At 36.8% G+C, this 24924-nt stretch overlaps 1 protein-coding gene across 1 annotated transcript in view; it reads right to left on the reverse strand.

Moving 5' to 3' along the window:
• CNTLN (centlein) overlaps positions 1-24924 on the reverse strand; it is a 248974-nt gene that overhangs the window by 172311 nt on the left and 51739 nt on the right. The window contains exons 4-6 of the mRNA XM_023758906.1: positions 21692-21826; positions 20919-21098; positions 11689-11822 (exon numbers count right to left, since the gene is read on the reverse strand). Of these exons, the coding sequence (XP_023614674.1) occupies positions 11689-11822; positions 20919-21098; positions 21692-21826 (449 nt within the window). The remainder of the gene's footprint in view (positions 1-11688; positions 11823-20918; positions 21099-21691; positions 21827-24924) is intronic.

A 24924-nucleotide genomic window follows, 5' to 3' on the forward strand; every position in this document is an offset into this window, starting at 1 on the left:
GGTTGTCCCTCACTAACCCCCCTGCTGGCCTTGTCGCCCCACGCAGCCATCTTGTGAGGGCGTGTGTTTAATTTCCATATTGCCTCTTTATTATATAGGATAGCCAAGATGTGGAAGCAGCCCAAGTGTCCATCATTAGATGAGTGGATAAAAAAGCTCTGGTACAGAAATTTATTTCTCATAGTTCTGTATGCTGGAAGTCAGAGGGTTAAGTGTGGACCCTCTTCAGGGTCACAGGTTTCTTGTGTGGAAGGCACAAGGCAGCCCAGGGAGGTCTCTTTCATAAAAAACTTTAATCTCTTTCAGGAGTTCTCTACCTTAATGACCTAAGTACTGTCCAAAGGCTCCACTTCCTAATGCCATTACATCAAGCACTAGGATTTCAACATATGAATTTTGGGTAGGCACAAACATTCAGACTCTAGTACTATCTATATTCAAAAAATCAAAATTTGCAAAAAATAACAGCCCAAAACTGGGAGAGGGGAGAGAAGGGAATAATGGTGCAATGCCTCTAAGAAATGTAATATTCACAAGAGGAAGGGAGATGTAACCCACAGTAATAAGGCTTGAAGCATATTGCCATTTTTCAAGAATAACATTGGCAAGAATTATCAAAAGAGATAGGCAATGAATGTAGGATAAAATTCCATCAGGGTATATAGTTGAGACATATGTTAGCCAGAAGAATTAGGTAAATGTTGCATTTAGAAAGGAGATATGGTGGGTATAAAAACATACAATATTTCTGAAATACTGCTATTTGAAAAAACATGAATGGATCTTAAGAATGTCATGCTAAGTGGAGTAAGTCAGATAGAAAAAGTCTGAACCATATGATTTCACTCATATGTGGAATATAAAACTGATATAAACAAAAACTCATAGACACAGATAATAGAATGGTGGTTATCAGAGAAAAGAGGAGTGGGAGAAGGTAGAAAAGGTTAAAGGGCAGTCAAATATATGATCATAGAAGAAGACTTGACTTTTGAGTGGTGAACACACAATTCAATATACAGATGATACCTTACAGATTTGTACATTTGAAACCTATATAATTTTGTTAACCAATGTCACCTCAACCAATTTAATAAAATTAAAAAATATATTTATATAACAGCTCACACACACACACACACACACACACACACACACAAAAGTAACATATCTTTTAATACAGTTAAAACACAGCAAATTTTTCTCTCCTCCAATGCTAGGAGACATTTATTATTTCTTTATTATATATATACTAGAGGCCTTGTGCGTGATATTCGTGCATTGGAGGAGGGGGTCCCTCAGCCCATCCTGCAACTTTTCGTAGTCCGGGACCACTCGGGGGATGTCCCACTGCCACCATACACAAAAATAAACTCAAAATGGCTAAAGGACTTAAACGTAAGACAGGAAACCATAAAAATACTAGAGGAATCCACAGGCAACGAAATCGCAAACATATGCCGAAGGAATTTCTTCTCTGATACTGCTCCTAGGGCAATGGAAACTAAAGAGAAAATAAACAAATGGGACTAAATCAAAATAAAAAGCTTTTGCACAGCAAAGGAAACTATCAACAAAACAACAAGAAAGCCCACTGCATGGGAGAACATATTTGCCAATGATATCACCGATAAGGGTTTAATCTCCAACATATACAGGGAACTCATGCAACATAACAAAAGGAAGATAAACAATCCAATCAAAAAATGGGCAACAGACCTAAATAGACACTTTTCAAAAGAGGACATACAGAAGGCCAAAAGACATATGAAAACATGCTCAAAGTCACTAATTATACGAGAGATGCAAATCAAAATGACAATGTGGTATCATCTCACACCTGTCAGAATGGCTATCATCAACAAATCAACAAACAAGTGTTGGAGAGGATGTGGAGAAAAAGGAACCTTTCTGCACTGCTGGTGGGAATGCAGACTGGTGCAGCCACTATGGAGAACAGTATGGAGTTTCCTCAAAAAACTAAAAATGGAACTCCCATTTGACCCAGTGATTCCACTTCTAGGAATATATCCCAAGAAGCCAGAAACACCAATCAGAAAGGATATATGCACTCCTATGTTAGTAGCAGCACAATGCACCATAGCTAAGATTTGGAAACAGCCTAAGTGTCCATCAGCAGATGAGTGGATTAAAAAAACTGTGGTACATCTACACAATGGAATACTACGCTGCGGTAAAAAATAAGGAATTATTGACATTTGCAACAGCATAGATGGAACTGGAGAGCATTATGCTAAGTGAAATAAGCCAGTCAGAGAAAGATAAATACCACATGATCTCACTCATTTGTGGAATATAGAGAACATAGACTGATGAACAGGGACAGATCCAAAGACAGAGAAACAGCGATCAGACTATCAATCCCCAGAGGGAAAGTAGGGGAGGGAGGGGGTAAAGGGGAGAGATCAACCAAAGGACTTGTATGCATGCATATAAGCCAAACCAATGGACACAGACAACAGGGGGATGAGAGCATGAGTGGAGGTGGGGGAGTGGGGAGATTGGGGGTTAATGGGAAATGAGGACACATTTGTAATACCTTAACCAATAAAGAAATTTAAAAAAAATAAATCTTTATTGTTGAAAGTATTATATATGTCCCCTTTTTCCCCCATTGCCCTCTCCAACCCCCTTCTCCACAAGCCCTCACCACCCTACCGTCTGTGTCCATGGGTTATGTACATGCATACATAAGTTCAATGGTTGATCTCTCCACCCTTCCACCCTTCCCTACATTCCTCTGAGGTTTGATATTCTGATAGATGTCTCCATGTCTCTGGGTCTATTTTTGTTCATTAGTTTATGCTGTTCCTTAGATTCCACATATGAGTGATATCATGTGATATTTATTTTTTCTGACTGGCTTACTTCGCTTAACATTATGCTCTCCAGTTCCATTCATGCTGTTGCAAATGGTAAGAGTTCTTTCTTTTTCACAGCAGCATAGTATTCTATTGTGTAGATTTACCACGGTTTTTTAATCCATTCATCTGCTGATGGGCACTTAGGCTGTTTCCAAATCTTAGCTATTGTAAATTGCACTGCTATGAACATAGGGGTGCATATGTTCTTTCTGATGGGTGTTTCTGAATTCTTGGGATATATTCTAGAAGAGAATCACTAGGTCAAATGGGAGTTCCATTTTTAATTTTTTGAGGAAACTCCATACTGTTTTCCAAAAAGGCTGCACCAGTCTGCATTCCCACCAGCAGTGTATGAGGGTTCCCTTTTCTCCACATCCTCGCCAACATTTGTCATTTGTTGATTTGTTGATGAGAGCCATTCTAACAGGTGTAACGTGGTATCTCATTGTCATTTTTTATTTGCATCTCTCAGATGATTAGTGACTTTAAGCATTTTTTCATATATCTCTTGGCCTTTTGTATGTCCATTTTGGAGAAGTATCTATTTAGGTCCTTTGCCCATTTTTTAATTGGATTGTCTTTCTTTTGTTAAGTTGTATGAGTTCCCTGTAAATTTTGGAAGTCAATCCCTTATCAGATGTATCATTGGCAAATATGTTCTCCCATTGAATGGGCTTCCTTGTTGTTTTGTTTATGGGTTTTTTTGTTGTTGTTGTTGTGCAGAAGCATAAAAACAGATACGATGGGACAGAAAAAAATGGGGAGACAAAAGAAACAACCTCCAAAGGAAAGAAAAGGAGGAATCACCAGAAAAGGAACTAAATGAAATGGAGGCAAGTAATTTGTCAAGAGAAGGAATTCAGAGTAATAGAGATAAGAATGCTCAAACATCTGGATGACAAATACACTTAACTCAATGAGAATTATAAGAAGCTGAATGAGAATTTCACCAACATTTGTTATTTTTTATAAAGAAGGCCAAATTCAGTAGGTAGCTTGCATTTAAGAGTCATGTGGAACAAAATATATGTATCTTTAATCAGAAGAAACACAACAGTATCAAAATAATGAATAATATAAAGTACTAGGACATTAAAAGTTAACTAAGGGAACAGTATATTCTTCACTCTGATCTCATGCTATCTTCTGGGCATACTCTAAGTGCAATAGAAGCACAATTTTACACTATATAGATATGTTTATTTCTCTGTGTCTCCCCACACCACTCTCTGAAAAGTAGATGGGATGGGATGGAATGTTGCAAATACAAAACTCAGAACATGATAAGTATCAAAATAATTAACAAACAAGACTTACAAAAGTCACACATCTGGACCACTGGAAAACAGTGAATTTGTCTAGATTTTTCCTCATTTGAAAACAAGTAAAGCTTATTAAAAAGGGGGAGTGCTTAGAATTAAGGGAAAAATTTTACTGTGCATAATCAAAATAAATAAACATCTCTGAGTAGGATTTACTGAAGGAATTAGAAAAAAAAGGTCTAGAAAAAGTATGAAAAAAACACATCACAGCTCTCTGAATAGAAAACTAAGATGTGAAGATGATCTCAATAAAATCTCTGTGAAGGCAGGGACGTTTTTATTCACTGCTATAAACAGAACACCTAGAACAATTCCATTCTCTTACTAAATATTTGTTGTTGGATTTAGACACATGTGACTTTTCAGATTCAGCCTCACCTGCCTCCTAGATTCAGTCCTTGGCTCTACCTCAGCCTATTAACTACCATTTCAGCCTATAAAATCCATATATTTCATGTGGCTCCATTACTCAAGATCAACCAGTCTAGCACATTGTACCACTTTCAGATTATGATAAAATACTAAAACACAGCCATATAAGCAGTAAACTTAGACCAGTGGTTCCCAAACTTATTTGGCCTACCGCCCCCTTTCCAGAAAAAAATATTACTCAGCCCCTGGAAATTAATTTTTTTTTAAATTTTAATAGCAGTTACTCATCACCCCCAAATGCACCTGTGGCCATCACCGCCCCCCTGGATCGCTGCAGCGCCCACCGGGGGGCGGTAGCGCCCACTTTGGGAATCACTGACTTAGACCAATGGAAGACAAACACAAGAGAAAACCAGACAGATAATTTTTTTTCTTTTTTCCATCTGAGGGATTGCTATAGGGCTTGATTTCTCTTCAGCAAGTCCAAAACCAACCTCGTTGGCTAATTTAGTGCACATGCTGTCTCTTCATGGCTCATCCTAAAGCAGTGCCAGCACAAAAATGCATTTCCTTGAATTATTTTTTATGCTTCCCTGCCTCAGATTCTTCTAACCTCACTCACTCTGCCCTGGAATTGAATCTCTCAAGTAAGTAATCAGTGTGTAATTCTTCACTCAGGCTCTGTTCTCTAGAATATATGGGATAAAACAGTTATTGAATGGATGAAATTAAAAGGATAACATGAAGAACTGTTAAAAAGAAAGATGCCATAATAGCATTAAAATTCATAATAAAGGCAGTTATAAGGAAAATCAATGCTATGTAAAATAAAGTTAATTGGTAGGTTCAAACTTAAGAATTTGTGGGTTGAGCTGAGAGGATGCTGAGAATGAACAATGCTTCTTCCCATCTCAAGAAGAATTTTAAGTTATGTTAAAAAATATTATACTGCTGAAAGATAAATCAATGATCTGCCTCAGTAATGCTATTTAAGGCACTGAGTGGAACCATAGGTTACATTAGGGACATCCCTTTAGAAATCAAGTTTGATAACAAAGACTGACAGATGGTTTCAGTTTCTCTAGGTTATTCCCCAGTTTAAAAAATCTTCATGGTTGACAAAAACAAAGCCTTACTGCTTGCTCACATTACATGTGGCTTTTCTGTATTCTAAAACTCAAACTGGAGCAACAAGCTATATTAGGAATAAGACACTCTAATGACAAAGGGCGAAAAGCAAAGGCAAATAAAAGCAATGATTCTTACGACATTTACCTGGATGTGGTATATGTCACTTTCACTCTCGTTCCACAGGCCAAAATAAGTCTCATGGCTAAATCTGATGTCAATGTGGAAGAAAGCATACTTCTGTCTACCTAATCTTTAATCTATAAATACAGATTAAGAAGAATCTATAGTGATTCTCACAAAATTTTTATTGACTATTATTTCCCTAGTGTAATTTTTCCCTCTATCTTTTTTGTACTTTTCTGTATTCTAGTAATTTTTTATAATTCACATGTACCATTATACTAAAATAATTGTTTGTAATCATATAAATGTAAACAAAAATAAAGAATAGTGCCCTGGCTGGTGTTCTCAGCTGGGGCACGGAAGGGTCTTGGGTTTGATTCCCAGTCAAGGGCATGTACCCAGTTTGCAGGTTCGATCCCCAGCTCATGTCTCTCTCAAATCGATGTCTTTCTCTCTCTCTCTCTCTGTGTCTCTCCCCTCCCTCCCTCCCTTCTACTCACTCTAAAAATCAACGGGAAAAATATACTTCGGTGAGGATTAACAAAGAAAAAAATAAAAGTAGAAATGAAGGAAGGAAGGAAGGAAGGAAGGAAGGAAGGAAGGAAGGAAGGAAGGAAGGAAGGAAGGAAGGAAGGAAGGAAATATTAATTTCAGAGGAATTAAAACTCAAGGCAAAAATTTACATAGAAAAAAAGTAAAAAGTACAATTCACAGCAAGTGAAAACAAAAAAAACTGAGTACTTTACCCACCAAATCATAGCACATCAAAACAAGTAGAGCAAAAATGATAAATAAAAGGAAAATCAGTTGGGAACTATATGGGAAAGAAAGACTCCATTTAAAATAGTAACAAAAAACATAAAATTGCTAGGAATGAATTTTAACATGAAATGTCAAAACCCATATGAGAAACAACATAAAACATTTTGTAAGGACACCAAGGTACTGAAACAAATGGAATGGCTTACTATACTATAAGACATGAAGACTGACATAAGATGTCAATTCTCCTTAGGTTTATTTGTAAATTTGATGCTGCAATAAAATAACAAACAAAAAATAAGCAAGTTTACTCCAAAGTTTATACAATAAATAATTAATTAATAAGCATTAATCATAATTAATAAACAATAAGTGCCCAGGAAAACTCTGAAAAAGAGCAGTAGTGGAGAATATGTCAAATACTCTTTTTTTCCCATATATATATATTTTTTATTTTTAGAGAGAGGGGAAAGGAGAAGAGATAAATCTTGATGTAACATTGATCAGCTGCCTCCTGCATGCCCCCTACTGGGTATCAAGCCTACAACCCAGGCATGTGCCCTGACCTGGAACTGAAACAGCAACTTTTCAGTGAACAGGACAATGCCCAACCAACTGAGCCACACCATCTAAGGCATGTGCCACATATTTTCATATCCAATTGTTATCATTTCTGTCCTACTCTCTGGTACTCTAGCCTACTCTGGCCTAAGAGGTCAACCTCTACACTGGCCCCTTGTCCTCTGGGTCTAACTTTTGATTAGTTAGAAGTGCTAGCCTGTGATAAGAGGGTAAAGGAACAAAAGGTCAAAGTATTTCCCTAGCTCCCTTTTATTTTTTTTTAATTTTGTTTTATTGCTTAAAGTATTACAAAGAGTATTATATATGTCTCCTTTTTTTCCCCCCCTTGACCATCCCCCGGCCTCCCGTAACCCCAGTGTCTTGTGTCCATTGGTTATGCTTATATGCATGCATACCAGTACTTCGGTTGATCTCTTACCCACACCCCCCAACCCTCCCTGGCCTTCCCGCTGTAGTTTGACAGTCTGTTCGATGCTGATCTGCCTCTGTATATATTTTTGTTCATCAGTTTATAATGGTCTTTATTATCCATAAATGAGTGAGATCATGTGGTATTTTTCTTTCATTGACTGGCTTATTTCACTTAGCATAATGCTCTTCAGTTCCATCCATGCTGTTGCAAATGGTAAGAATTCCTTCTTTTTTACAACAGCATAGTATTCCATTGTGTAGATGTACCACTGTTTTCTAATCCACTCATCTGTTGATGCGCACTTAGGCTGTTTCCAAATCTTAGCTTTGGTAAATTGTGCTGCTACTAACATAGGAGTGCATATATCCTTTCTGATTGGTGTTTCTGGTTTCTTGGGATATATTCCTAGAAGTGGGATCACTGGGTCAAAGCAATCTATAAATTCAACGCACTCCCCATTAAAATACCTACGGCATATTTCACAGACCTAGAACGAAATCTCCAAAAATTCGTCTGGAATAAAAAAAGACCCCGAATAGCCACAGCGATCCTGAGAAAGAAGAACAAAGTAGGTGGGATCTCAATAACAAATATCAAGCTGTATTACAAAGCCACTGTTCTCAAAACTGCCCGGTACTGGCACAAGAACAGACATATAGATCAATGGAATAAAATAGAGAACCCAGAAATCGACCCGAACCAATATGCTCAATTAATATTTGACCCAGTGATCCCACTCCCTAGCTCCCTTTTAGCTGAGCCACAGTTGTCATAGCCCCTGTTCCTCTAAGGATTATTCTCCTATTGGTCAATCTCTGCCCAAGGGCTAGGCTTCTCACAGAGACTTGATAACAAGCTTGTCTCCTTCTCCCTTCTGGTCTACAGATAGTAATGATTTCCTGTTGTTGAAAATGTGCATCTCAATATTTGAAGAGAATTGATATCTTTATCATATTAAGTCTTCCAAACCATGAACTTCGTACAACCCTTGCACACATTAGACCTTTCATTTCTTTCAATGTTTTATAGTTCTCTGTATAAAGGTAATATACATTTTTCATTATATTTTTCATATTTTTAGTCATTGTAAATTATATTATTTTTAAGTCCATTTCCTAACTTTTTGGTGACAAAAAAAGTACAATAGGATTTTCTACACTAACTTGTATCTACCAAGTGTGCTAAATCCACTTATCAAACAATGTTTCTACAATTTATTTTTAATGTTCTATGACTTAAAAAATAATTACACCATGAGTGAATAAGTCAACCAAAGTATCATTTATAAAGTTTATACTTTTCCTATGAAGATTAAAAATGTGACAAAATGTATATTTCCATGTATAAAAGATTAATGTATATACATTACCTATTACTCAAGCAAAAATCCTGCCTTCATATTTACAAATCTTGCAATATGCTAATTATATATAAACTAGAGGCCTGGTGCACAAAATTCGAGCCTGGGTAGAGTCCCTAGGCCTGGCTGGCGATCAGGGATGATCAGGGCCTTCCGTCTGCCAGCTGGAGCCTTCCTTCATTCCATGCCACCCCCTGGTGGTCAGTGCATGTCATAGCAAGTGATAGAACTCCCGGTCTCCCAGTCAAACTCCCAGGGGAAACACTTTGCATATTAGTCTTATATATAAAAATATATGTGTGTATAGTAATTACATATGAAAGATTATATATCCTATCTAATAAAAGAGAAACATGGTAATTAGCCGTACGGCTGCTACCCTTCCCATTGGCTAATCACTGAGATATGCAAATTAACTGCCAACCAAGATGGCAGCCGGCAGCAAGGCACTGAAGCGAACAGGGAGGCTTGCTTGCTCCAGTGACGGCGGACTCCAACGTTCCCCGCCTGACTTGCCGGCCTCTCAGCTGCAACTCTAAGCAACTATGTTGCAAATATAGAAGCTAAACAAAACCCCAGAAACCTGCGTTAGCCAGGCTTCAGCCAGCCGGACCGCAACATTGTATCAAACAGAAGGTAAACAAAGGCCAGAAAGTTGCTTTCAGCAGCGAGGCCTCAGAGCTAAAGCTGGCACAGAATAAAAAAAAAAAAAAGGAAAAAAGGAGCGGTTGGGAGCTTCAGTCACCCGCCAGCCTGAAAACGGCCCTCAGCCCCTCACCCAGACTGGCCAGGCACCCCAGTGGGGACCCCCACACTGATCCAGGACACCCTTCAGGGCAAACCAGCCAGCCCCCACCCGTGTACCAGGCCTCTATTCTATATAGTAAAAGGGTAACATGCCTCCCGGCACCGGGATCAGCGTGACAGGGGGCAGCGCCCGTACCCGCTGATCACCCTGCGGCTCTGTGTGTGACAGGGGGCAGGGCCACAACCTCCCTATCCGCCCTGCTCTGTTCCTGACAGGGGAAGGTGCCCCAACCCCCTGATCAGCCCTGCTCTGTGCCTGATAGGGGGGAGCTCCCCAACCCCCTGATCACCCTGCGGCTCTGTGTGTGACAGGGTGCGGCACCCCAACCCCCTGATCGGCCCTGCTCTGTGTGTGACAGGGTAGAGCCATAACCTCCCCATTGGCCCTGCCCTGAGTGTGACAGTGGCGGCGCCCCAACCCCCCTGATGGGCCCTGCTCTGTGCATGACAGGGGGCAGCGCCCCAACCCCCTATCAGCCCTACTCTGTAAGTGACAGGGGGGAGCTCCTCAACCCCCTGATGGGCCCTGCTCTGTGCGTGACAGGGGGGAGCTCCTCAACCCCTTGATCCGCCCTGCTCTGTGTGTGACAGGGGGCGGTGACCCAACTCCCCTATTGGCCCTACTCTGTTAGTGACAGGGGGGAGCTCCTCAACCCTCTGATCCGCCCTGCTCTGTGCGTGACAGGGGGGGCTCCTCAACCCCCTGATCGGCCCTGCTCTGTGACAGGGGGGAGCTCCTCAACCCCCTGATCGGCCCTGCTCTGTGCATGACAGGGGGGAGCTCCTCAACCCCCTGATCGGCCCTGCACTGTGAGTGACAGGGGGGAGCTCCTCAACCCCCTGATCGGCCCTGCTCTGTGCGTGACAGGGGGTGACGCCGCAACTTCCCTATCGACCCTGCCTTGAGTGTGACAGGGGGCGGTGCCCCAACCCCCCAATCGGCTGTACCCTGAGCATGACTAGGGGTGGCATCTCAACCTCCCGATCCGCCCTGCTCTGTGCATGACAGGGGGCAGTGCCCCAACTCCCCAATCGGCCCTGCTCTGAGCCCGATCAGGGGCTGCACCTAGGGATTGGGCCTGCCCTCTGCCACCCGGGAGCAGGCCTAAGCCAGCAGGTCATTATCTCCTGAGGGGTCCCAGACTGCGAGAGGGCACAGGATGGGCTGAGGGACCCCCTCTCCTCCCCGAGTGCACAAATTTTTGTGCACCGGGCCTCTAGTTATATTATAATTATATAAGTATATAAGTGTGTTATATACATACTATATATAGTGGTAGCACCAGAGATATGATAAACTTTGTATGATTTTATTTTAATTAAGTAAAAATGTACACATACATACATGTGTATATACATGACATATGTGTATATGTGTATATATATATTTATATGTTTATACTTTAACAATATTTTCTGATAAAGGTAATTATGAATTAAATTAATAGGTAGTTTAAAATCTTTCAAAATGCTTAAAAACACAAGTTATTCAAGTAATCCTACTTTATGGTTAGTACTATAAAATTAACTATTTTGATACAGAATTAATATTTCACAAAATAAAACTATTTAGAATGTAATAAAAATAAAAAATTGGGTTTATCATTATTTTTCATTGTAACAATAATTATATTATATATGGCTAGGAATTTTTAAAGAAAATAAATAAATGTATTTTTTTTTTATTTAAAAACTGAAACAAGGCCACGCTTGGAGCATGCTTTTGCCAATCCTATGAAACCGCTCATTCTCCCCAGACAAATATTCCCAGTTTGGTGTATATAATTTCAGATAGTTTCAATGCACAAACATATGTACCCACAGAAGACATATTTTTGTAATTTTGTGGTATTAGCAATAAACAGAAATGCTACCATTCTGAATAACTAATGACATTTCTATAATGTTAAATTAAAAACTGAATATACTTGCCTGACCAGGGTAATATCCATATCCTTCTGGATAAGTTCAGTCTGTTTATTAGTCAGCTGTAATGAGAGAGCATTGTATTTACTCTGTGAAACTTCAATTTCTTTCCTTGCTTCCATTAAATTGTCTTCAAAGGCCTGAAATTAGAACACATATAAAAGTCTAATATAATATCAAATAAGAAGAAATAAAATGTCTGGCACAGTTAACTAATTAGTTTACAAAATGACAGTGAAAATAAGTAGTGTTTTAGATGTTTTTTTGTTTGTTTGTTTTCACTTTAAGAAATTTAGTAGAAGCAATTATGTTTATAGTAGTCACAGACACTTTTTTCAGAAACTGAAAAAGTATCCTGGCTTCCTTGTATGAAAGTTAATGATTTGAAACAAATAAACTTGAAATTCTATGTAGGAATTTACTTATTAAAATTAAAATAAAGAAATTATCATACAATAAAAAATTTAATTACATGAACAAAAAATGAACTCATTTACTTAAATATTAACTAAGAAAAATGGCAGATATTTCATTATTTACTCTATGTTAACTGCACACACATAAATGCACTCAGAGAAGAAAAGACAGTACTGCAAACAAGGATACCAAAATAATTTATAATATTTGAGACTGAGATCATGCTGAGTTCTCTTGATTGCAGTGAAATTTCACCTATAGTTCTTCGAATTTGGCCTTTTCATGCTAATAGTGCTTTAAATCTTCTTCCATTTTGAAACTATTTGAAATCTAATGATATCTTTTCAAAGATAATTTTCTCAAAAATATATTATAAATTTAATTTTAATTATTTTCACAAAGTATTAAATGAATTTTATATCTAATAATACAGTATGCCCACACAAACAACATACAATCATTATTTCTAAAGTGAACGCCAGGCTTTAGAAATCTACCCTAGCCAAGCTCCCAATGCTCATAGATTCACCCTACAGTAGCTAGAATAAATTTTTTTTAATCCTCATCTGAGAACACATTTATTGATTTTTTTAGAGAGAGGGGGAGGGAGGGGCAGATAGGGAAAAAGAAAGAGGAAGGAGGTTAGAGAGGGAGAGATGGGGAGAGAGAGGGAGAGAGGGAGAGAGGGAGAGAGGGAGAGAGGGAGAGAGGGAGAGAGGGGGAGAGAGGGAGAGAGAGGGAGAGAGAGAGAGAGAGAGAGAGAGAGAGAGAGAAAGCGAGAGATATCAGTTGCCTCCTGTACGCACCCCAACCAGGATGGAACCCACAACGTAGGTATGTGCCCTGAATGAAATTAAACCCAAATCCTTTTTAGTTTACTGGATGATGCTTCAGCCAACTGAGCAATGCAGCCAGAGCTACAGTAATCTTAAAAAAAAACCAAAAAACACTGGCAGAGGTCAATGGGGAAAAAGGAAGACATATGTAATACTTTCAACAATAAAGTTGTGGGGTTTTTTTTAAAAAAAGAATCTACCCCAAAGCTCAGAATACATATTTTTCTCAAGTGCACACAGGACATTTTCAAAGACAGACCACATATTAGGACACAGGCAAAGTCTCTTCAAATTCAAGAAGATAGAAATCATATCAAGCATCTTCTCAGATCACAATGGCATAAAATTAGAAATCAACTACAATAAAAACAATGAAAAAAATCAAACACTTGGAGGCTAAATAGCATGCTATTAAACAATGATTGGGTTACCAAAGAGATCAAAGAAGAAATTAAAAGCATCATGGAAAAAAAATGATAATGAAAACACACCAATCCAAAATCTATAGGACACACTGAAAGCAGTCCTGAGAGGAAAGTTTATAGTTCTACAGGCCTACCTCAAAAAACAAGAAAAAATGATAATAAATTATCTAACTGTACAACTTAAAGAACCAGAAAGAGAACAATAAGAAAAGCTCAGGGTGAGCAGAAGGAAGGAAATAATAAAGACCAGAAAGGAAATAAACAACATGGAGACCAAAAAAAAATACAAAAGATCAATGAAACTTAGAGCTGGTTCTTTGAAAGGATAAACAAGATTGATGAACCTCTAGCCAGGCTCACCATGAAACAAAGAGAGAGGACCCAAATAAACAAAATCAGAAATGAAAGAGGTGAAATAACCAACCCCACAGAAAGACAAAGGATTATAAAAAATAAAAAAAAATACCACGAACAACTCTGCTCCAGCAAACTGGACAACCTAGATGAAATGGAAATATTCCTAAAAAAATACAAGCTTCCAAAACTCAATCAAGAAGAATAAAAAAAATACAGACTAAGCTTATAACTACTGATGAAATTGAAACAATTATCAAAAAAACTTCGAGCAAACAAAAGCCCTGGTCCGGATGACTTTACAGGTGAGCTCTACCAAGCATTCAAAGAACTAAAACCTATCCTCCTCAGACTACTCCAAGAAATTCAAGAGGAAGGCACACTTCCAAGCTCTTTCAATGAAGCCAGCATCACCCTAATTCCAAAACCAGATAAAGACACCACAAAGAAAGAGACCTACAGGCCAATATCCTTGATGAACATAGATGCTAAAATCCTCAATACAATTCTAGCAAATCAGATCCTGCATTACATTAGAAAGATCATACACCATGACCAAGTGGGATTTATTCCGGGATGCAAGGATGGTACAATATCCACAAATCAATAAACATGATGCATCACATAAACAAATTGAGAGACAAAAATCACATAGTCATATCAATTGATGCACAAAAAACATTTGACAAAATCCAACATCCTTTCCTGATAACTCTCAGCAAAGTGGGAATAAAGGGATCGTACCTCAACATAATAAAAGCCATATATGACAAACCTACAGCCAACATCATACCTAATGGGCTAAAAATAAAACCATCCTAAGAACAGGAACAAGACAGGGATGCCCACTCTCACTAATCCAGTTCAACACAGTACTGGAAGTGCTAGCCAAAGCTACCAGACAAGAAGAAGAAATAAAAGGCATTAAAATTGGAAAAGAAGTAAAACTGTCATTATTCACAGATGATATGATATTGTATGACACTGTACATAGAAAACCCTAAAGACTCGATCAAAATACTAGATTTAATAAATGAGTTTGGCAATGTAGCAGGATACAAAATTAACACCCAGAAATCTATGGCTCTTTTATACACCAATAATGCACTCACAGAAAGAGAAACTAAAAAAACATTCCATTTACCATTGCAACAAAAAAATTAAGATACAGAGGAATAAATTTAACCAAGGAGGTAAAAGACCTGTACTCAAAAAAATACAGGATGCTGAAAAAAGAGATAGAGGAAGACATAAATGGCAGAACATTCCGTGTTCATGGATTGGAAGAATCAACATCATTAAAATGTCCATACTACCCAAAGCAATCTATGGATTCAATGCAATCCCCACTAAAATACCAATGGCATATTTCACAGACCTAGAACAAACTCTCCAAAAATTTATCTGGAATAAAAAAAGACCCCGAATAGCCACAGCAATCCTGAGAAAGAAAGACAAAGTTGGAGGGATCACAATACCAGATATCAAGCTATATTATAAAGCCATGGTTCTCAAAATTGCCTGGTACTGGCACAAGAACAGACATATAGACCAATGGAACAGAACAGAGAACCCAGAAATAGATCCAAGCCATTATGCTCAATTAATATTTGACAAAGGAGGCAAGAGCATACAGTGGAATCAAGATAGTCTCTTCAATAAATAGTGTTGGGAAAATTGGACAGACACATGCAAAAAAAAAAAAGAAATTAGACACCAAATTACACCATACACAAAAACAAACTCAAAATGGACATGGGGCTTAAATATAAGATGGGAAACCATAGAAATCTTAGAAGCCATAGGCAGCAAAATAACAGACATATGTCATAGCAAGATCTTTATCATTACAGCTCTAGGACAATGGAAACTAAGCAGAAAATAAACAAATGGGGATACATCAAAATAAAAAGCTTCTGCACAGCAAAAGAAACCATCAACAAAACAAGAAAGCCCACTGCAAAGGAGAACATATTTGCCAATGCTATATCAGATAAAGGTTTAAACTCCAAAATTTATAGGGAACTCATACAACTTAACAAAAGGAAGATAAATAATCCAATAAAAAAAATGGGCATAGACCTAAATAGACACTTTTCGAAAGAGGACATACAGAAGGCCAAGAGACATATGAAAATATATTCAAAGTCATTAATCATCTGAGAGATGAAAATCAAAACAACAATGAGGTACCATCTCACACCTGTCAGAATGACTATCATCAGCAAGTCAACAAACAATAAGTGCTGGCGAGGATGCAGAGAAAAAGGAACCCTCATGCAATGCTGGTGGGAATGCAGACTGGTGCAGCCTTTGTGGAAAACAGTATGGAGTTTCCTCAAAAAATTAAAAATGGAACTCCCATTTGACCCCGTGATCCCACTTCTAGGAATATATCCCAAGAAAACAGCAACACCCACAGAAAGGACATATGCACCCCTATGTTCATAGCAGCACAATTTACAATAGCTAAGATTTGGAATCAGCATAAGTGCCCGTCTGCAGATGAGTGGATTAGAAAACAGTGGTAAATCTACACAATAGAATACTATGCTACTGTAAAAAAGAAGGAATTCTTACCATTTGCAACAGCATGGATGGAACTGAAGAGCATTATGCTAAGCAAAATAAGCCAGTCAGAGAAAGATAAATATCACAAGATCTCACTCATTTGTGCACTATAATGAACAACATAAACTGATGAACAAAATAGAGCCGGAGACACAGAAGCATCGAACAGACCGTCAAACCTAAGTGGGTAGGCTGGGGGAAGGGAGAGTAAGAGATCAACCAAAGGACTTGTATAGATGCATATAAGCATAAGCCACAGACACAGACAGTAGGGGAGTGAGGGCATGTGCTTGAGAGTGGGAGTGGCTGGGGAGAGGTCAATTGGGGGGAAAGGAGACTTATGTAATACTTTAAAGAATAAAGAATTTAAAAAAATAGAATCAAATTTTGTTGTTAAAATGTAAAATAACAAAATGTGAACAATACACCAGAGGGTTCAACAACAAATATAATCAGATAGAAGAAAGAATCAGTAAAGTAGAGATATAACCTGTGAAATTATTGATTCTGAGAAAAAAGAAGGAAGAATGAAAAATGAATAGTTCTTATGGGGTCAGTGGAGCACCATTAAGAAAATCAACATACACATTATAGGAGTCCCAAAAGATGAGACAGAAAACAGCAAAAAAAATAAGATTTGAAAAAATAATGACCAAACACTTCCCAACTTTGATATGAGATTTGCATATAAAAACCTAAAGACCTCAATGAACTCCAAGTAAGATCAACAGAAAGACACCCATATTGAGATACACTGTAATAAAACTTTGAAATTCAACTAAAAGCAGAGAGAGAATCTTGAAAGCAACAACAGAGAGTTACTTGTCATATACAAGGGACATTAATGAGATTAATAGCTGATTCATAATAAAAATTCATAGAAGCAGGAGGCAGTGGAACGACATATTTAATGATATAAAAGAAAAGAACTGATGACATTGAATTTTATACCCAGCAAAAGTGTTTTCAAAATTTAGAGAGTAATTAAGATATTTATAGATAAGCAAAAGCTGATGGAGCTGGATCTGTCTTAGGAGAGATGCTAATCATTTCGATTGAAATAAAAGGATGCAAAACAGTAACTGAAAGCCATATGAAGAAACAGAGACTCCAATAAAGGAAAATATGTGGGGAAATATAAAAGCCAATATTACTGCATATTTGGTAACTGCTTTTTATTTCCTACATGATTAAATGACAAGCAAATAAAAATTACTAATCTATGATACAGGGCACACAATTTTACTAACAAAAGAGTAATATGCAAATTGACTATCACTCCAACACACAACATGGCCGCCCCCATGTGGACAAAAGATGGCCAGCAGGGGAGGGCAGTTGTGGGTGATCAGGCCAGCAGAGGAGGGCAGTTGGGAGAGACCAGGCCTGAAAGGGAAGGCAGTTGTGGGCAATCAGGCCTGCAGGGTAGGGCAGTTGGGGGGACCAGGCCTGCAGGGAAGGGCAGTTGTGGGGGACCCAGGCCTGCAGGGTAGGGCAGTTAGGAGTGACCAGGCCTGCAGGGGAGGGCAGTTAGGGGTGACCAGGCCTGCAGGGGAGGGCAGTTGGGGGGAACCAGGTCTGCAGGGGAGGGCATTTGGGGGGGGTACCAGGCCTGCAGGGGAGGGTAGTTAGGGGCAACCAGGCCTGCAAGGGAGAGCAATTAGGGGCAACCAGGCCAGCAGGGGAGGGCAGTTAGGGGCAATCGGGCCGGTATAGGAGCAGTTAGGTGTCGATCAGGCTGGCAGGGGAGTGGTTAGGGGCAATCAGGCAGGCAGGCAGGCAAGCAGTTGGGAGCCAACATTCCTGGATTGTGAGAGGGATGTCCCAGATTGGAGAGGGTGCAGGCTGGGCTGAGGGAAACACACCCCCGCCCTGTGCATGAATTTCGTGCACCAGGCCTCTAGTAACATGATAAAAATAACATAAACGGAAAGAGCAATATAGGAGAAAAATTGTGTATGCTACTAAAGATAAATATATATGTCCACTTTCATGATCTTGGCTCAGTCAACAGTTTCTCTGATATGACACAAAAAACACAGGCAACAAAATGTTGATAAATTCAGTATCATCAAAAGTTAAAATTTTTGTGCTTGAAATAATACCATTACAGAAGAAAAAAAAACTTGAGAATTGAAAAAAAATAGTTTAAAATTATATAGCTAAAAGGAGACTTGTATCCAGATTATATGCAAAAGAAATGAACACACATTTTTCCAAAGATATACACATTTATTCAAAAAACATACAATGGCCAATACATATGAAAAGATGTTCAACATCAGGGAATACAATCAAAATCCATTGAGAAGCCATTTTGTATCCACAAGGAAGACTGTAATTAAATAGACATGACCTGCTCTGGCCAGTGTTCTCAGTGGTTAGAGCATCAGACTGCACACCTAAGGGTCCCAAGTTCGATTCCCAGTCAAGGGCATGTGCCTGTGTTGCAGGTTCAATCCTGGCCCTGGTCAGGGCACATGCAGGAGGCAAGCAATCAAAGTGTCTCTCTTATACCAATGTTTCTCTCTCTCTCTCTCATCTCTCCCTCTCTCCCTTCCACTCTCTCTAAAAGTCAATGGAAAAATATCCTCAGGTGAGGATTAAAATAAATAAATAAATATATTAGAAAAAACAAAAATACAGACAAGTCGCCCTGGCCAATGAAGCTCAGTTGGTTGGAGCATTGTCCCATACACGGAAGGGTTATGGGTTCAATTCCCAGTCAGAGCACATACCTAGGTTGTGGGTTTGATCCTCAATCTGACTGCAAATGGGAGGAAACCAATCAATGTTCTCTCTCACCTTTCTCTCTCCCTCTCTCTCTCACACTCTCCCTCTCCCTTCCCTTTTCTGTACAATCAGTTAGCATATCCTCAGGTGAAGATTAAAAATAATAAAAAATAAATAAAATTTAAAAAGACAAGTCAACAAATGTTAAGGATGGCAGAGAAATCAGAACCCTCAGATGTTTTTTTTTAAACATCTGTATTGATCAACATTTTAATTAGTACCAACTGCCAACAATGAGTAAAATGTAAATGACAGGTGGATTTAGGTTGAGTAATGAGACTAGAAAGCCACTGTTTCCTTTCTACTCCAAGAATTTCAAGAAACAGTCCATATACTACCTCTTTTTAAAAGTAAGCTTATAAATTCTCCTGAACCCTAAAATTATCAACAATACACAAATAGTTATCATTGTTTTAGTGCAGCTGCTTTTGAAAACAATCTGACATTTCCTCTAAAACTTAAGGACAGAGTTATACTAAGACTCAGTACTCTCATTTCTTGTTATGTACCTAAGAAAAATGAAGATATATGTATGTATATACAAAATATTGTATACAAATGTTCAGAGCAGCATTATTCATAACACAAGTGTCCATATACTAGTGATAAATAAATTGTTGAATATCTTTAAGATGGAATATTAATCAACAATAAAAAAGGATGAAGCACTAATACATGCTACACCATGGATAAATCCTGAAAACATTATTCTAAGTGGCAGAAGTCAGTCACAAAAGATCACATACTATGATTTTAGTTATATGTTTAGAATAGAAAAACCTATTGAGAAAGAGAGTGGATTAGTGGTTATCTACTAATCCTTTGTGGAGCTAAGGATAAATGAGTAGTGATTGCTTAAGGTTACAGGATTTCTTTTGGGGATGATGAAAATGATTTCAAATTAATTGTGGCGATAGTTGCTCAACTATGCATAAACTAAAACTACTGAACTGTACACTTAAATGGATTCAATACAAAATATGTAAATTATATGTCAATTAATATTTTAGAGAGGAAAGAAGCAGCATATAATTATATGACTTAAAAAATTTCAGAAAATGTACAAATTTTTAGAACCGAGACAGTTGGGAAAAATGCTGAAAAGAAAAAAATAAATATATATGTGTGTTTTTATATATTCTTTTTTATGTGTGTATACATAAAGGGACTATCATATTTGCTAGCACTAAAATACATTTCTGGCCTTTTCAACAAAATCTGTGGAAAAGAAAAACCTAACATTTGATGGGGAAAACTGAACATAACATTCCCAAGACCAAGAAAGTCACAAAAACATATTATTTTGAAAAATACTGATCAAAAGAGTATAAGAATATTATAAAGACTGATTGCACCTATATATTCTATAAAATAAGATTTTACTATGAATAGGCCCTCTTAAGCCAAAGAAAACACCATCTTCAAAACTCATATGAGTATTTTTTTTAACTGTCTTGTGCTTTTTTAACTTTTTTTAAAGGCCTTGAAAATAGTTTTAAAGCTATATTCCAATGAATTCTAGCCTTTCTCTATAAATTTAAGCCCTAACTGAAAAGAGTAAAAATTCATGATACTAATATTTCTAAAACATGTTTTCTTTCAAAATGCAGTATCATTTATTTTTAGTGATTATATTATAGATAAATATTTGAAGTCAGTTTCCTGCTTTGCAACATCAATTTTTAAAAAGCTGTGGGTCTTAAGTGAAGGAATATAAATTAATACTAGTCCCATTGCTGGATTTGACTATATAACTTATTTAAAGAAAATAACATATAATAAACTTCCCGTGAGAAGTTAGGTCCAAAATCACAGGGTTAATTCCATTCTGATTGCATACCTTTATTTTTGCATCAATGCTATATTTTTCTTTTTTCCAATGAGCTTCCTGCTTCCTCAGTCTCTCCAGGTCATTTAGCAGGTCAACACAGCGGGTACTTAATTTCTCATTTTCCTCTTCCAGGTCTTTTATAACCAGTCTGTTTTGTTCTTCCTTATTCTGTATACACTCTTTACTGTCCTACAGAACAGTGCCATAGGGCCGATAAAAAAACAAACAAAAAAATGGTGAGCACTAATCAGCAAATATAAACTGTGCAGTTTTACCCTCACAGCAGCTTCTTCTATATTTGATAGCCAAGGTCACCTGTATACTTTTATTGGCCTCTTTTCATGCAGGTGGATAGATCATATTTTTTCACTGGATGACAGCTTTGATGAGTACACATTTGCAAAGAGACCATTAATTGATCAAGCTGCCTTTGATGCTGTCCCCAGCTATTTTTGAGACTCATACAGACATATACTCCCAGGGTTTTATCAATTAATAATGCCAGTCCCATCAGAATCTAATTACAAGAAGCCACATATTCACACTCCTACTTTCTTAGCTCCATTTCCATCATTAACTATTTATCTGAAAGTTATCAAGCTTGGAGCCTTAGCTTTAAAGCATCTTTCTCAGAGTTTTTGAATGTGAGAAAACTGTGGTACATCAGAGCCTCAGGCAATTTTTCCTCCAAGGTTGTCACTTTCTGTGCCACAAAAGCTGACAAAGCTTAAAGTAGAACTTCAAAGTAATAGTACTGTAAAACTATGTACAAGTCAACACACCTTAACTTCTTGCCTTTTATCTTTAAATTTCTTCTGCAAGTCACTGAATTCTTTCCTTAAGAAAGCATTTTCTTCATCTACTGCAATCTTCCGCTTTACAAGGTCATTTATGTCCTGTTTTAGTGCTGATTCTCTCTTTAAAAAAAGAAATCAGTTATTGGTGAACTCATTTTTCTAAGAAAAATTTATGTCATCTAAAACGATTCAGATCTTAATTAAAATGTAAGGATTAACTAGCTTTCATAATAACAATGCTCATTTTCTTCCTGTGATATGCCCACAGGTTTTTAAGTAAACTCCAAGTACAGTATCTATTTATTAGTTTAAAACATAGACCACATAAAAACTAGATACCAAATATTAAGCCACAATCAGAAAGCAAACTTTTAAGATTTAGGTGTGTAATAAGAGAAAAACAAAATATTCTAATTAAGGAAAATGCATATTAACTAAAATAAGTATTATACTTTTGAGTATCATTTGAAAGAAAATATTTTTAAATGAAACAATTACAGTTTTTTTGAAGGTGTAAATAATTTAAAAGAATAAAAATGGCATGTTTGATTTGGTACCAAAAATATCTTGCTCCATAGAAAGAATATTCAGAATATTTAAAAATATTTGAATATTCTTCTTACCTGCCAGAGATATCAAAATGATACTGAATTGAAGGATGTATCCGTGACTCAATTCTTAGTTTCCCGCTTCTCTCCTTATAGCTTTTCTCTCAGAAAATGTACCCACCCTCATAGCTTATGGTCTCATCGATGTTTGAAAGGACTACATAATTTATAATCCAGCCCTGACTCTCTCCTAATCACCAACCCACATTTTCAACTTTCTATACAATACCTCTACTTGGATTATCTGCTATCACCTCAAACTAACATGATACAACTGAAATCCATATTCTGATACTATCTCTTTCTTAAACTTCTTCAACTTTTGTCAATCCATCCATTTTTTCAACTAATAGTTATTAAATCCTATTAGCTGGCTATACACATTTTTTTAAAGCCTCCAAGTCATTCTTAACATCATCCTTCCTTCAAGCCCCATCTGCTTTTCAACCAAGATATCAGCACATTGTTTTCTTATTAAGTAATATATTCAGTAGAAACCTCTAACCTTTATTCCATCACTGATCTATCACTGACAGTCATATGATCCCTAAATCTCAATTTATTTTGCACTTCCATATTTACTGATAATAAACACTCTCTAAAGGACTTGGGGATGAACTTAAAGTATGAATCAGGGGTAGGATGAAAAATGTGAGTCTAAGGAATAAATCGAGGGTATTTCCTATATTCTAATTTCTTTAAACTATAATGTAAATTGATTTTATTTTACTTCTACTTAAAAGTATTTTAAACACTAAATACATTAATGGACAGCTTAATAATAGAAATATGTTCTAAAAATGCACCATTAGGCGATTTTATTTTTGCGTAAATATCATAGAATGCACTTACACAAAATTATATGGAATGGCCTACCACTGTAATTGTATGTGCTATATACCGTTATATGAATCTCAGTACAGTAGGTTTGTTTACATGAGAATGACCAGAAACACACAATGCACTGTGCTACCACATTATGATGTCTATGATAAAATTTCTAGGCAATAGGAATTTTTCAGCTCCATTACAATCATATGGGACCACTGTAGTATATGTGGTCCTCCACTGACCTAAAGGTTATTATGTGATACATAACTGAATATAGAAAAATAATCCATGATAAGTGTGTAAGATATTAAGAAACAATAAAAAGAGCAGCCCTGTATCCATAACAACCAATTGAAAAAGACAACTTTATCATTATCTTTGAAGGCTCATGTACTAGTATGTCCCCTGATCCTCTTACAGGGGTAAGCATTGTCCTGAAACTTTGGTTCTCACTCTTCTCTTGCTTTTCCTTATAGTTTGAAGACATATACACAGTGTCCCAAAAATGTATACACACTTTAACATCTGATAGCTCAATTTTTAAAATGAAATTTATTTTAATAACCACTGCCTTTATAATTATTCAATGTGTATGTATACATTTCTTTGGGACACCTTACGTATCCCTATTTAATGTATTATACAGTTTAGCTTATTTTTGAACTTTATATAAATTAAACCATACTACACATATTCTGTGGCATGCTATTTTTGCTCAATTTACATTACAGATTGTAATCTAGTAATGGGTAATTAAATCAATTGTAATCTAGTAATGGGTCATCATAATCAGCATTTTTTAAGTGTAATAGAATACAATAAAAAATATCAAAGTGATATGCTCAAATTCTTACAAAAAAAAAACTATGCTCATAAGAATATACGTATGAAAGAAGCAGACACACTTTATATATTAAATGAAATATTCCTATTTTTTTGCAGTGTTTAATTTGGAATTTCTATTTTGTGCAAATATTATAAAAGTCATATTTAATATCAACTTTGTTACATTTTTACTTTTAATAGACATAGAAGGATATCTATTATTATATAAAACATTTATTTTATGAGTGTATACTGACTCATGAATTAAAATAATTTTTTTCTATGTGGGGATCATATTAACAAAAGGTTGAAAAACATTGCTCTAGATTATATATGTTCACAGGTGAAAGTGCTAGGTCATAGGCTAGATGCACTTCAAGAATTCTCAACAGCTCCACATTTGCAACAACACTTGACTCAAGGTTGTTAATTTTTATAAATCCAATAGATATAAATGACACCTCAACATGGTTTTCATTTACATTTCCTATTTATACCAAAATGAGTCTGGCATAAGTCAAGCAGCATAAAAACAGATCCATAAATAGGGCCTATCCACAATTCATAGCCCATTTTTCTATTCTTATCTAAGTCTTATCCATCATCTAATTCAATTTCTATCTCCTCCATGAGTCTTTCCTAACTATCACAGAAATTTAGCCATTTCTAAATTTCTGTATTGCCTACATTATTTATGTGACACTTAATATACTATCTAGTCTTGCTAATTTTTCCTCTATGTATTCATACTGTCTCCCAAACCAAATTATTAAATGTTTATGAATAAGATTGAAACTGAACTATAAATTCAATCATGTTAACTTTTGAATAAAAAAGCATAATACAGTGGGAAATTAGTTAACCAAAACTATCATATTCTGGTAATTAGTTTGATAAATTTCATATTATATTACAAAATCATTAAAGTAATAAATTAGATAAAGGTGTACTCCC

This window comes from Myotis lucifugus, unplaced genomic scaffold (genome assembly GCF_000147115.1).
Source record: "Myotis lucifugus unplaced genomic scaffold, Myoluc2.0 scaffold_144, whole genome shotgun sequence".
NCBI classification, from domain to species: Eukaryota; Metazoa; Chordata; class Mammalia; order Chiroptera; family Vespertilionidae; genus Myotis; species Myotis lucifugus.